The 13,847-nt window shown below is 41.1% G+C and overlaps 1 protein-coding gene across 1 annotated transcript in view; it reads left to right on the forward strand.

Moving 5' to 3' along the window:
- Positions 1-6,401, forward strand: part of Pkhd1l1 (PKHD1 like 1) — a 133,030-nt gene extending 126,629 nt beyond the window's left edge. The window contains 7 exon segments of the mRNA XM_042055713.1: positions 471-622; positions 1,759-1,905; positions 2,239-2,392; positions 3,306-3,529; positions 3,532-3,568; positions 5,035-5,130; positions 6,340-6,401. Of these exon segments, the coding sequence (XP_041911647.1) occupies positions 471-622; positions 1,759-1,905; positions 2,239-2,392; positions 3,306-3,529; positions 3,532-3,568; positions 5,035-5,130; positions 6,340-6,401 (872 nt within the window).
- Positions 6,402-13,847: the final 7,446 nt, after the last annotated feature.

Consider the following 13,847-nt stretch of genomic DNA (forward strand, 5'->3'; position numbering starts at 1 on the left):
CCAAAGAAGGGAATGGATGGTTAGGAACCTGATAACTTCAGCAAGTTATTAATGCACACACTAATAATGGGTAGATCCTTATTATACCTCAGTTCTAAAAATACTCTATTCTGAAAAAGTAATGTGTGCTGACAGAAAAGGCTGAAAATTCTTCACTTCTAACAAAGAACGACAGTAAAGTTTAAACCAAGAGACACACTCTCCCATTGTGCTTTGGGTGCGTGTGTGTGCACACACACGTGCATTCTTTGCTACCTTTTTTCTTTCTTAAGTTGTATTTTCTAACATTCTCTTGATGTCTTCATTTTCCCCAATTTATTAATGTGACTGTTATATTGGTACTGAAGTCTTTGTAGTCTATAATGTGATGAAGAACGCAAATAAAATGGAAGCCAAAAACTTTCACATACTCATACACATCTATATTCTTGCAATCCAAATAAATGCCCTAATGGATTTTTTCCCCACAGGTCAGATGCACTTGTCCGAGCTCCAGGATATTTCTGGTTCTCTTGGCCAAGCTGTCATCTTAGGGAAAATTAGTCCTGTCCTTGGATTCAATATTTCTTCCATGTCTATTACCAGTCCTATTCCCCAACCATCCGATTCTGGCTGGATTAAGGTAAGAACGCTCAACTAGAGTAAAATGTAATTTATCTTTTAAAAAATGGTGTTGCTTTTTAAAAAAAGAATTAAAACCTTCTTTATATTTCAAAACTGAAACCTATGTAGCATGTCTTTCTAATTCATTTTTATGGGTTAACTGAAATGGTAATAACATAGTTTAAAAAAATAAAAAAATAATGTGAGGGTTGGAACGTTTGCAGTGCAAGCCTGTGTCTTAGTTAGGGTTTCTATTGCTGTGATAAAACACCATGAGCAAAAGTAACTTGATGAAAAACAAATTTATTTTAGCTTACAGTTAGTTATAGTCCATCGTGAAGGGGAGTCGGGGCAGGAACTCAAGGCAGAAACCTGGAGGCAGGAGCTGAGACAGAGGCTATGGAGGAGTGCTGCTTACTGACTTGGTCCTCATAGTTTCTACAGCCTGCTTCCTTGTGCAAATCAAGGCCATTGCCCAGGGCTGGCACTACCTACTGTGGATTGGATCCTCTTGCATTAATCATTAATCAAGAAAATGCTCAGCGGACCTTCTGAGAGGCCCACATTACAGAGGCATTTTCCCAGTTGAGATTCTCTCTTCCCAAATGACTTCAGCTTGCATCAAGTTGATATAAAACTAATGAACACATATGAGGACTTGAATTTTGATTTCCATTATTCACATTTAAAGCTAGGCATGGCCGGGTGTGCCTGTAACCCAGTACTGGTCTGGGTGAGGGGACAGGGAGATTATTATGACTTGATGAACAGGCATAAAAACAGCTAGTTCCAGGTTTACTGAGAGACCCAGTCTCAAGCAGGGACAGTGGAAAGTGCTATCAAATAACTCCCTGTGTGTCCTCCTCTGGCCTTCATAGGTGTATGCACCTGCATGAATACACACACACACACACACACACACACACACACACGAGCATTAGACATGATCATACCTTCTAAAACTTAGTTTTTCACATGAATTTTGCATTGAACATGTTCCATAGCTATGATTTAGAGGGATATTTGTAGCAATGACCATTCCACATGTTGAATTTACTATTTTAAGTGAACTGAATACTGCACTTGGCCTGGCTGAATTTGCTGTGACATGCAGCCAGTCCTGAACAATTCACTCCTTGGCCCTGCCCATGCCAGGTGACTGCCCAGCCAGTTGAAAGATCTGCATTTCCTGTTCACCACTTGGCCTTTGTGCCCTCACTTTCCGTGGTGGCTCAGCCGGTAGCAGCACAGCCAGGTCAGCCATTTCCCCAGCAGCCCTCGGTAAAGGCCGTAGATGCGGAGGTGAGTCCAGAGTTGCCTTTCTCCTAGAGTGAAGAGCTCTGACTGTAATCCAAGGAGGGAGCCACTTCTCCCACAGCTTGAGTGTGAAGCTGGCTATCCACGTGTATTAGACATGCATTAGACATGTGCATACCCTTTTCTAGCTACTGTCTCCAAAAGGTTTCTTTGAAAGGAATGTGCTTTTCTGTTCATGTTCAGGGCCTCTTTCAGTGAGGTTAGGAGAGTCTTTAGATTCTTAATTTGTAATAGACATTTTAAAAATAGTTTATCTTTTTTGAAGATCTAGGAAAGGGCACTTATTATAATTCTCCACTGTTCTTTTTTTTTCTTGAGGGTAACTGTGTATCAGTTGGAATTACATCACTTACTTTAAAGGCTGTCCTAAAGGATTCCAATAACAACCAAGTTGGTGGCCTTAGTGGGAATACAACCGTTCCATTTAGCAACTGTTGGGCCAACTATACAGATCTCACGCCTCACAGAACAGGTGAGTGGACCATAGTAGGTCCTCCATTTCGGCAGTAAAGAGTTGTGTATTTTCTTTGAATAGAAAAAATATTCTATAATACTTTGGTCAATAAACTATAGAAATCAAAATGCTATATTATGCCTTTTTCTGAATATAACTGGTCCCCTTATAAAGTACCCTTAATATACAAAAATGAAAATATAATTAGAGAAATTAAAACATAATCAGAGATCATACATTAAAAATATCATAATTTGCATTCTCTTCTTGCCTGTTATTGCTCCAAAATTCTCACTAAATGTGTTACATTTATATTTAAAAAATTAATATATGCATTTTTTACTTAAGATAGGCTTGTAGTAACTTAATAATCTGCAAGTGTTCAGAGCTTAACTAGAAAGTTATTGAGAAAAGAGAAAATATGTACGGATGAGGATTTGGGAGCCGCGAGTTCCACAAACCAGTTGCTGTGGACAATCTTCAGTGTTCTGGTTTATTTCCTGTTTCTATGATAAACACCAGGACCAAGGGCAGCTTAGGGGAAGAAATGGTTCCTTTCAGCTTCCATGCTCAGAGAGTAACCCATCACTTAGGGAAGTCCAGGCAGAAATGCAAAGCAGGAAGCTGGCACAGAAACCACGGAGGACAACCGTTCACTGGCTTCCTCTCTCTCGCTTGCTCATGTGGCTTTATGTGCATCCCAGATCTACTTGACTGGGGACAGTGCTGCTTCCCATGCCTGTGGTTAGAAGCAGACTGAATGTCTGAGAATTTCATTATTCCCGTCTGTGCTCAAACTATGTCGCCAGACTCCATTGACAAAAAACTTCATTAGAAATTAGTCCTGATTTTGAAGCCAATAAAAGACAAATGGGAATTGATTTAAAACAAGCAGAGAAGTCAACGACTACAATGTTTTTTCTCCCTCTAGGAAAAAATTATAAAATTGAATTTATCTTGGCTAATGCTGTTCGGGTGGAATCTAGAACCTTCAGCCTCTCAGCACAGACGATCCCTGGTGGAGGCGGAAGCAGCAGCGCTAGCAGCGGCAGCAGCGGCAGCGGCCACAGCGGAGCATCCACTGTGGGGACACCTGTCCAGTTACTGACTGTCGTAACAGGCTGTCTCATAGGAAGACTGTTGCTCTTGGAAGTCTTTTTATGGCTGCAGCTTTCATTCTGAACACAACCGCAGGTAAATGCCGTTCATTTTGTTTGTACGTAACCTACGTCTCCCCATCGCAGGGGCGAGCAAGTGTTCTCTAAGCAAAAGCTGTTCGCACAGCGGTTGTGCCTTGCACTGCTGGATATGCGGAGAAATACAAGCTCAATGACAGACGAGATAACTATGGAAATGATACCGCCATTACGTGTCGGAATACAATACTGTGGAGGTGGAGGCCTGCGGATAATCTCAGAACCCTTCAGGTGCCACAAAGGGCAGACACAGCTTGAAATGCTTATGCAACTAATTAGCTAACTAAGCAACCTAGAAGTGGTCTGGTTTCTGGGCACTGTTTCTCCACCTCTCCGTTCTGTTCTCTTAGTGGGAGCTCCACTTCCAGGCTGGCTCCTCTCCCCAGTCTTTGTGGCGACTGTCCATGAACACCTATGTTTATGTTATACACCAGCAGCCAGCACAGCGCACAGACACCTACATCTTCCACAGATCCAGCAGGCCCATCCCACAGCCCAGTCCGTGATCTAGATTGGGACCCAGGCGCATTGGTGAACCCGTAGCTGTGGTCACGGGGCGCTAATGGGCGTGGCCTGGGTGCCATCAGGTGTAACCTGCTGAAAATAACGTTAGGACCAAATGTGGCAGGCAGACAGAGAGTGAACTTGAATAGATTAAAAGAGAGAAAGACCTTTCTGAGCTGGAATGATTCTAATGGTGTTATGTTACTCTATGAGCAACATGGGAAGTCTGCGTGGGTTGCATAAGATGTTTATGATTTGGAGAGAGAAGGAAAAGCAGGAGCCAAAGAAGATATGGGAGCAGGAAAAGGCAGACTGCAACTAAATGCAGCCAGCATTGAGTCCTCACTGACTTCTTCCACACGGCTACCCATCTCAGTAACAACAGCATGCAGAAGGAAGAGGGGCTTGAAGCCGAGGGATAATAGGTGTATCCATCAATAATGAGCACACAAGTCGCACAAATCAGCTTTATGTCTCCAGAATTTTAATAAAAGTACAGATTGTTTTTCAATAATTTTTAAGAGTCCAATGACTCTTAAATGGTAAGTACTGCTGACTGTATGCTAGTGCTGAACATGAAATGGCTTGATTTTCAATTGTTTTCCACAGTCAGAATGACTGTCCCTCACAACTTTGGGATTTGTGCCAACTAGGGAAATACTACTTTTCAAATCATTAGTAAGTTACATAGTTACTGAGTCATGTCCAGGAATTTTTCCAAATGAAAAAATCTGTCAATGGCTTCTGCTTTGCTATTAAGTAAACATTTTTAGTTAAAATTTTAAAAAATTCAATTCCCGTAATACATTGAGAGGTCTAGGGCTGTTGTGTGCAAGGGGCCCCAATGCTGTTTCTCTGAACATATGCAATGATGTCTTTGATAGCATAAACAAACTACATCAGAGAATCCAACAAGCCTTTTCTGATTATTCTAAGTTGCAGGCAGCTTTTTGTGTTGAGGAGTGTCCTCAGTGACTCTACAGACAGCTTTGGGGGCTTCTGTTTCTTCCAGGGTGCTGGCCTGGTCTCACTCTTTGCACTTTGGCTTGTCTGAGAGTGAGTCTCAGCAGTTTGACTTGTTCACATTTTGGGAAGGAGGGCCTAGAGAGTCTGGTCAATTTCAGGTACCTCCTGAAGCTGTTTGGAACTGTTTCCTTTCCTGCTTAAGGAGCTTCACAGAAGGATGGATTGTTAAAATCTTGGAGAAAACTGTTATAGAACACCCAGGGAAGTCAGAGGAAGTCAGTTTCCCCAGCCTGGCTCTGCAGGTCATGAATGTGCTGAATTAATCCAACATATAAATTTTGAAAATGCCTTGACTTCAAAATTTAAGTCAAAATATATGTTAATTTGGAGAAGGGGTTTTGCTTTTGTTTCCAAGGAAAATAAGAGGCTGTAGATTCATTCTGGGTTAAGACAAATCAGGTTTGATCAAGGAAGACACCCTGAGAAATCTCCATTAGGAGCCAATGGCCCAGAGGTTTTTGGTTAAACGTGTATAAAGAAACATGATCAAAATAACTTAGGAAATTGGTCATTAGTACACATGTAATATTTACTGGCTTTTGTTTCATTATAAAAGTAGCATATATTCAACCTGGAAACTTGTAAAACTCAGAAAAAAGCAAGTTGAAAAATTGAAAAAGGCCCAGAGCAAAACCAAAACCAGCCCAAGGTAGACAGAAGACAGGAAACCATAAAACAAGGGTGGAAGTAACCCCTAGAATCAGACCTAAATACTGATTACCAATGGCTGTTAACATCACACAAAAAAGATGTCTAGAGATTTGTGTAAATGTCTATGAATTGCAACTCTACATACATTTCCACCAAAAAAATATTATTGATGGTAATGAAAGTTTTATAAATTTTGCAATGATTTTATGTTACTTTTACCTTGTTTGTCAAACCATGAAATATTTTAAAAGTTAAAATTAATAGCGCATACTTTTAAATGTAGTGTATGTTATTACTCCTTTTTTAAAAAATGTATTATTGTTATTTTACAGGAAGCAACTAAAGTGCCGTACTGAAGAACAGGCTGAAAACAAAACAATATAAGAACTGCTTATGTATGAACTATTTTGCTACTCAACAGGAAAAAGCCCACAGCATTTTCAATGAAAAGATGCTAAAGTCCTTTAGTATTTTTATAATATTTGACATGTAATCATTAGAATTAATCCAAAATTTCAGATTTCTTCAAAATACAAGTTTCTGTTGATTCCTTAAACTTGTATGTTCTTATTTCATTAAAAATTATAGGAATCTCACATTTGGAAGCAAATACTCCACCTCCAAGCACCATCAAAGCAGAGAATCCTTGAAGAAGTTGAAGGAGTGAGGTATAGTGGCTCAGGCTTTTAATCCTAGTGTTGAGAAGTCAGAAGCAGAAGCCTCCTCACAGTGAGTTCAAGACACGCTAGGCTCCATAGTGCAGCTATCTCCATAGTGCGGCTATCTCAAAAAACAAAACAGGGAAACAAAATTATTTATTTCTGTATCCTTCACAAAACTCAAGTTTCCAAAGGACGAAGTCACTGAACTTTCTGGAAGTCTTTCTTGGTGGTTAGATTGTTCTGGACCTTCAGCAGGCTGAACACTTGCCTTTCAGATCTGCAGGTATTCTGGGAATCCCAAAAGGAAGAAGAGTTTTCTTGGTGTCACTAAAATTGGCTATGGGAATTTCAAGTTTACACTTAGCCTTCATTCCCATTCAAAACCATCTCTACTGAGTGCATGTTCTGATTTTAGAGATCAACAGAATAAAAAAAAAAAGATAAACCAACCAACCAAAACCCCTTATTTTTCAAAGTGATAAATTGGAGAATGCAGAGAGGCACAGATTAATAAGGTTACCCAAAAGCCTTCAGACTATTAAAATGTAACTTGTCCTCAGAAAATTTTAAAGGGACCGATTAACTTGGTGGAATGCCCAATAAAGGTATGGCAGCTATTTTTGTGCCAAGTGCAGATGGAGCTCAAAATGAACTTGGGATAGTTGATAAAATTCTATGAAGCCCATGCATTTGTCTCCTGAATACCATCTTCCGGGCACTGTCTCCCAATATGTTCACCTTTGATCTCTGTTAGACATCCTTGGAAGTGAAAAGGAAGAGAGACGACAAGGTTGGGGGAGAGAGGCAACCTTCTGCCAACACACCTGAGAAAATTGTGTTTGTTCTGTTAGTCACGGGGATGCACCTACAGCCAGATATAAAAACATAAATTTTGGCTAAGACAAAGTACAAAGAGAGCTACCACACAAATATGTAACATGTTTCAAAGTAAGTTGCCTAAAAGCATAAAGATTACAAGATTTTTTTCAGATGTAGATCTTTGGAGATGGCTGTGCTTAGAAGCCACACTTCAAAGCAGAGGGGATAGCAAACACCAGCTTCTAATTCCAAGCCAAGAGAAAAGGGCTTACACTTGGCTCATGGAAAACATAATGTGTGTCCCTGAAGATCAAGGTACGCAAGTGTTTGTGACCCAAGAATTCGATCAGAGAACAGGTAGCAATCTCTTGTCGTGAAGGGCAGAACTTGCATGGTGCAGCGTCTCCCAATGCACAGGGATGAGCTATATATGAACTTTCTCTGTGTGTGTTTGTGTGTGTATGTATGTGTGAGAGAGATGGGGGTGGGGGAGAGGGAGAGATGAAGAGAGAGAGGTGGGGGAAGCGAGGATGAGAGAGTCTAATAGTGAGAAGCATGGTCTAGGAGGGCTACTGGAAGGGAAGGTGACTGGACAAGGAAGCAATGCATGACTAGAAGCAATAGGAAAAAGTTCCAGTTGCAGCTGGAATATGACGGAGTCATGACTTTGTGGGAGAGGTCCTTGACAGGTTTGGAGAAGATATGGGAAAGCTCCGTGACGAACTGCCATGTCAGAGGGTAGTGCTGATACTTGTGACATCCCCCAGGAACTGAACACTTAGTCACTGGGTACTTAGTCACTTACTGACAGCCTGCAAAACATGGTCCTGATGAGGTTGAGGGGGCCAAACACACCTCTATTCCATGCTGAGAAGTACAGTCTGGCTTTCTAAGGCCAGTCCCTTCTACTTTCCATTCATGGTACCTCATTTCTGCTAGAAAACTAAATCCCATAATTTGTAATTTACTATCTCTAGGGCAAATCTGGGTTCTGGGAGAGATGCGTGTATGGGAAATGTCACACAATTTGCACCATATGTAGCTCTTTCATCCACTGGAAATTTTTTTGTCAGGATTTTTTCATGTAGACATTTAATCAAGAGGTTTTATAATCTGATACTTGCCAGTAAAAAGGATTTCTAAAAGCTTTCTTTTTGCCACAGACTTGTTAAAAGCTACTAATTTAACTGTCCTAGCTGTTGGATGTTTGTTTTTTTAAAGAGCTTTCTAAAATTATTGTATTACTTTCCCGTAATAGATAATGGAAAAAAATCACAATTTAATTTCTACTTTTTTATATTTAGCCAGCTTTTAGTAATTCATAGGCAATGCCAATTCATATGTCTCAATTCATATACTAGCCTCCTTTTTCTTTTGAATTTCTTGCTTTTAAACCATTTTTCTCTGACATTTTTGCCCTAGATAATGATATTTTAATTCTTAAAATAAGTTTAAATATTAGAATTCGCTATTCTATTCAGTTGATGGAAGAAAAATCACTCTGTGTGTATGAATGGTGTTGGTGTTGGGGGTGCACGCATGCATGTGTGCATGTGTGTGTGTGTGTATGTTATATTTTCATTTTTTGACTTATAACTCCCAAAGACCAGCCAAAAATGCAATTTCTTTTCCCAGGGTGGGTCCCAGGAATGCTGCTCTTCTTACCTTAACTTGCCTGAGAGTTAAGACTCTGTCCCTACCTCCAACTCAAAGATGGTCCTGTCCCGTAGTTAGAAGGAAGCAATACTACAAGGACACACCAAGTGTCTGTACAGGCATCTCAGGCTGGTTTTTCCTAGGCAGTCTTCTAGTATTAGATGAAATTGCCAGAAAACCTTAAGCAGACAGGCAGGGCTCAGAGAATTTCTGGATAAGTAAACTTAAGAAAGTCCATGGATGATGCTGCCCCAGAGAGCACATAGGTATGTTTCGTCTTTCTCATACCTCAGATAGTCATTGTTATACCTTTATAATGCCCCTTAAAATAAATGTCTCTGTCTATGCCTCCATAAATTCTGTGGGCTTTTCAAACAATACAGTCAAATCGGGGAGGGGGTGTGGTGACCAGTTAAACAGAGGCACAGATAAGACAAACTGCAAGCTGGTGTGTGCCCCTAACGTCTAAAGTCAAAGGAGCAGCTTGGGAACTGAGTCTTTACCTGGGACCAGATGCTATCACTAGGTAGGAGGTGTTGGAACGGAATTAAATTCTCAGCCCCAGCTGGTGTCTGCTGAAGAGCTGATTGCTTCCTGTTTGAGGACATCAAAAAACGCTACACATGTAGTGTAGGAAGCGATCTATCTGTGTTGTGAGCATATCGTCTAAGAGAAGTTGCATCCAGGTTTGTTCTGTCTGAGAGCTGAGAAAATTGTCATCATATTATTGCCATGGTGGTCTATGCAATAATCAGGAAATAGGAAGAAAATGAGAGTATCTGCCTGTCTTTTCTAGAACAAATAAAATGTTTATGTCTTGTGACACTGTGACTAACCTTTCTGGAAAGTCTCTTTGTTTGGTCTCTGCAATGATGGCCACAGGGCTAACCTGGTCTTGCGTCTTGTCTTCACTAACTCTTCTGTCGCTGGAATAAAACATTCTGACAGAAGCAGCTTCTGAGAGGAAAGTGTTTTCATTCTCATGGTTCAAGGGTCCCATCACTCATGTTGAAAAATCAAAGCAAGAATTTGAAGGAGCTGGTCACATTGCACCCATAGGAAACAGAAAAGAATGAAGGCACGCTAGTGTTCAGCCTGCTTTCTCTATTTTTATACAGCCAGGATCCCCAACCCAGAGAATGAACTTTCCCACAGTTATCAGTTTTCTATGCCCAATTGCTAGGCTTCCTTAGCCTCCTTATTCCCCAGGGAAAGGTGAGTGGGCTACTGTCCATTCTGCATCCCCACAATGCAGGACAATCAAGACACAATAGGGAGTCAAGTCAAAGCAGGAACTCAATTTATTACTGAGAACATCAGCTTATTATATAGGCTAAGTGACATCATGTGATGTAGGGTACCTCCAGCCAATGAGAGACAGCCAAGCCCTCCCTCTGGCTGAAGGGGCATCTACCTAGATTTTTCTGTCTCATCCTTACTTGGTTCCCTCAAACTCGAACCAGGTCCTAGAGGCCTTGAGGTACAGGCCCTGAACTCGAGCCAGGCTTTTCTCTGTCCTATAGGCCTCGAGGTACATGTCCTGAAATAATTTTGGTCCAACATCTCCCTCTTTTGTTTTATATCCCACCCCCTACTCTGGTCACCAAGCCAGAATGGCCTAGTGGGGAGAGAGTATGGGTCAGTACCACCCCTACCTGGAGTTTCAGTCTGGATACCCCCAAGTTGAGAGTTCATCCATGGGGTGAGATGTATTGAGCCAATCATAATGTACTCGAAGGGCCATGAATGTAACTATTGTATCTGTTTTTGGAATGCTTGTCAGCCTTTGGAGAATGCATGGGTTAAAAAGACAGATCAATAAACAAATGGCCATCAGCCCAATTAGGGAAGAGATAAGTGTAGTAAGCCACGGGGACCAATTAAACCAGGTCTCATACAAGGTCCTTGACTTAAATGAATCAATATCTTTTCTTAACTCATCTAGGGTTCTTTTAACTATCACGGAATGACCTGCATAGAAACAACATTCTTCCTGCAAATTCCTCTTTGTTCCATAAACAGCAAGTCCAAGTCTCTCTTATTTTGTAAGGTTACCCTTGCTAAGGAATCCAAAGACTTTTGTAAATAATGTAATGCAGTCTCTGTCTTTTCTAATTACATCCAGCCCAGTCTGCTCATATTCCCCAGGAAAAACAATAGTAATCAGGAGCTGCCCCACAGTTTCTAATAGCAGAGGCAGTCTGGTTGCTTCCTGGGCAGACATAAAAGGGTGTCTGCAGGAGGGCATGTCTCCTAAGGACATGAGAACACCCAGGCTCATTAGGGTAAGATGCCTGGGGTAGGGTGCACCCCGAAAGCCTCTGCATTCAGGTCTCCCACCACGTCCCAGCTCCCACACACCAAATCACAGAGGTCAAACATCAGGTCAGGCCACCACATCCAAGGTGTCATCATCTGAGAAGTTTGGTTTAGGATCCCTCCTAAACCATCGCTCAACAGGATCCACATCACTTTCTGTGGTTGGGGGGCTGGACCTTGATCTCTGGGAGAAGAGTTAACATGATCACTGCCAGGAGGACCATCTGCAATAAAAAGGCAACACTTTCCTCAAGGGTCAGTCTCCCTTGGCAGTGGTTATTTTTCTTTTCTCGTGTTTGAATTTAAGGGTTGTTCACTATAATCTCTTTCTTTCTTAATTAGTCATCTTGGTCTTCCCCATTGTCCTGAGAGGAGGGGAGAAATTTTAAGTTACTGAGCAGGTAGCCATATAGGTGTTCCCCTCTGTTTGGGAAAACACATCTGTATCCTAGGCCCTGTGTCAAAAAGGGATCTGGGCCCCTCCATTGGTTAGTAAGAGGATCCTTCCACCTAACCTTTGGGCAGGGCCTCGTTAGTAAAGATCCCCAATGTTTCTGAAATCTATTTTGTTCATCTGATTTTTGAAAATTTAAACTATTGATGGTTAATCTTTTGCAGTTGTAGGGGGGGAGACTTCTCTCCCTTTTTGTTTTATAAGGACCTCTTTGAGATATTGGTGATGTCTTTCTACAATCGCTTGACCCTGAGGGTTGTATGGGATACCAGTGATATGGGATATATTCCATATCTGGAAGAATTCTTTTAATGTTTTTCTTATAAAACAGGGGGCCGTTGTCAGTCTTGACCTGTTGTGGTAGTCCCAACGTAGCAAAACATTGTAAGAAGTGGCTTTTGGCATGGGTTGCTTTTTCCCCTGAGTGGGCCTTAGCCAAGCATGCCTTAAGTAGGTTTCTATGGTCACAAACACATATTTTAATTTGCCAAATAGAGGGTAATGTGTTACATCTGCTTGCCAGATGATATTGGGTCCTAACCCTTTGGGGTTCACCCCTGGCCCTTGTAAAAGTGTGTGTGTGGGGGGGATTAATGGAGAAACTGTTGGCAAGTCTTACATGTATGAACAATTCTCTTTAATTCTGTTGTAGGGATCTGGGGGTATAGGTATTTGAGTCCTCTCCAGTTGATGTGAGTTAAGTCATGCATTTGGGTAGCATTTTATATGGGCAGAGTTGAGACCTCTATGAGACAGGACCCTGAAGCTGTGGCATCGGCAGCAGCATTCCCTTGGGAAATGAGGCCAGGGAGGTTTTAGTGTCCTCTGAGATGTTGAATGTATATGGGTTTTTTCTACCTTCTAAGAGCGATCTGAGATGTATAATCAAGGCAGAAATAGGATTAGCATCCAATACGATATAGGCATAGGGTAAGTGTGGCAGTAGGTTCACCACATAAGAGCTGTGTGAATAGAGGTTGCAGGGTTCTGGAACCTCCTGTAGGACAATATATACGGCCATCATTTCCTTATACTGAGCCCATCCCTCACAAGGGAGAATTTTGGTAATCTCTGTCTTGGTCTCCCACCCTCGCAGGGAAAACTAGAAAGGTGACCCCATTCTTCCAGCCATCTGTGCAAACAGTGGGTGTTTGGGTCAGGGGCCTAGAAGAAAAGACTAAAGGGACTCTCCAGGGTAGTTCTTGATATAGCTTCACTAACCAGGACTCCCCAAAGTGGATGTCCAGGGTCCCCAGAAATCCCTCCAGGGTGAGGCTCAATCGAGAACAATGTCTGGCTGCCCATTCTAAATCCTTAATTTGGATGGAATTATTAATTTAGAGGGATTTTTTTTCATAATGTTGAAGGGATGTGTCCTGATTTTTGTGATCATATCAGCTATTTGATCGACTAGAGAGTACACTCTGGGAGTGCCCCCCTGGGTGGTGTGTACCCATTCTAGTGGTTGTGACTGCTGGACAAGGGCAGCCAGCATGGCCTTTTTCCTAATAATATCCAGCCTTGGATAGGAATGTTAGGATTATATCTCACCAAAGAAGTCTGAAGGAGCACATTGAGGAATTCAGTGAGTGCCTGACGGCCCTCATGAGGTAAGAAAATGATCTCATAAGGGTGCCTTCCTTTTAGAAGATCTTATAACACATCTAGTGATAAACCAAATAAATTTATTTTAAGAGTATAAAGTTCAAATCATGAAGTCTGCACCTACATACAACCTATTTATAATAAGCATACAATAAAGTACTGAGCAAACAAAACTTAGAACATGTTACTGAAAAGCTTTAACGGATGAGAACATATCCCCCTTTCTCTTTAATCTCTTTCTAGTAGAAAGAAAGTTAAACAAAAGGTGTTATCTTCCTAAACTTTTTCCCAAGCCCCTTCTAAAGAAACTTGGCTAACTCAAACAATTCTTCTTAAATAGTAGGTCCTCTTGTTTTAAGCAATAGATTACTATTGGTTGCTATATAATGGTAGAAACCATCTCAGTGCTTCATGGAAAGTTAATTTTCATTTAATAGGACTGAAGTTGTTTTTAAAGGATGCTTTAGACTGTTCAATACATTTATTAAGCCATTAACCTTAATTAAGACATAGTGATTTTAGATATTTAAAAGCATTTAAATTTCCAGAATATTGACATTAATTATTTTGAAAGCAAGTAA

Source organism: Arvicola amphibius, chromosome 9, assembly GCF_903992535.2.
Source record: "Arvicola amphibius chromosome 9, mArvAmp1.2, whole genome shotgun sequence".
In the NCBI taxonomy this organism is placed as follows: Eukaryota; Metazoa; Chordata; class Mammalia; order Rodentia; family Cricetidae; genus Arvicola; species Arvicola amphibius.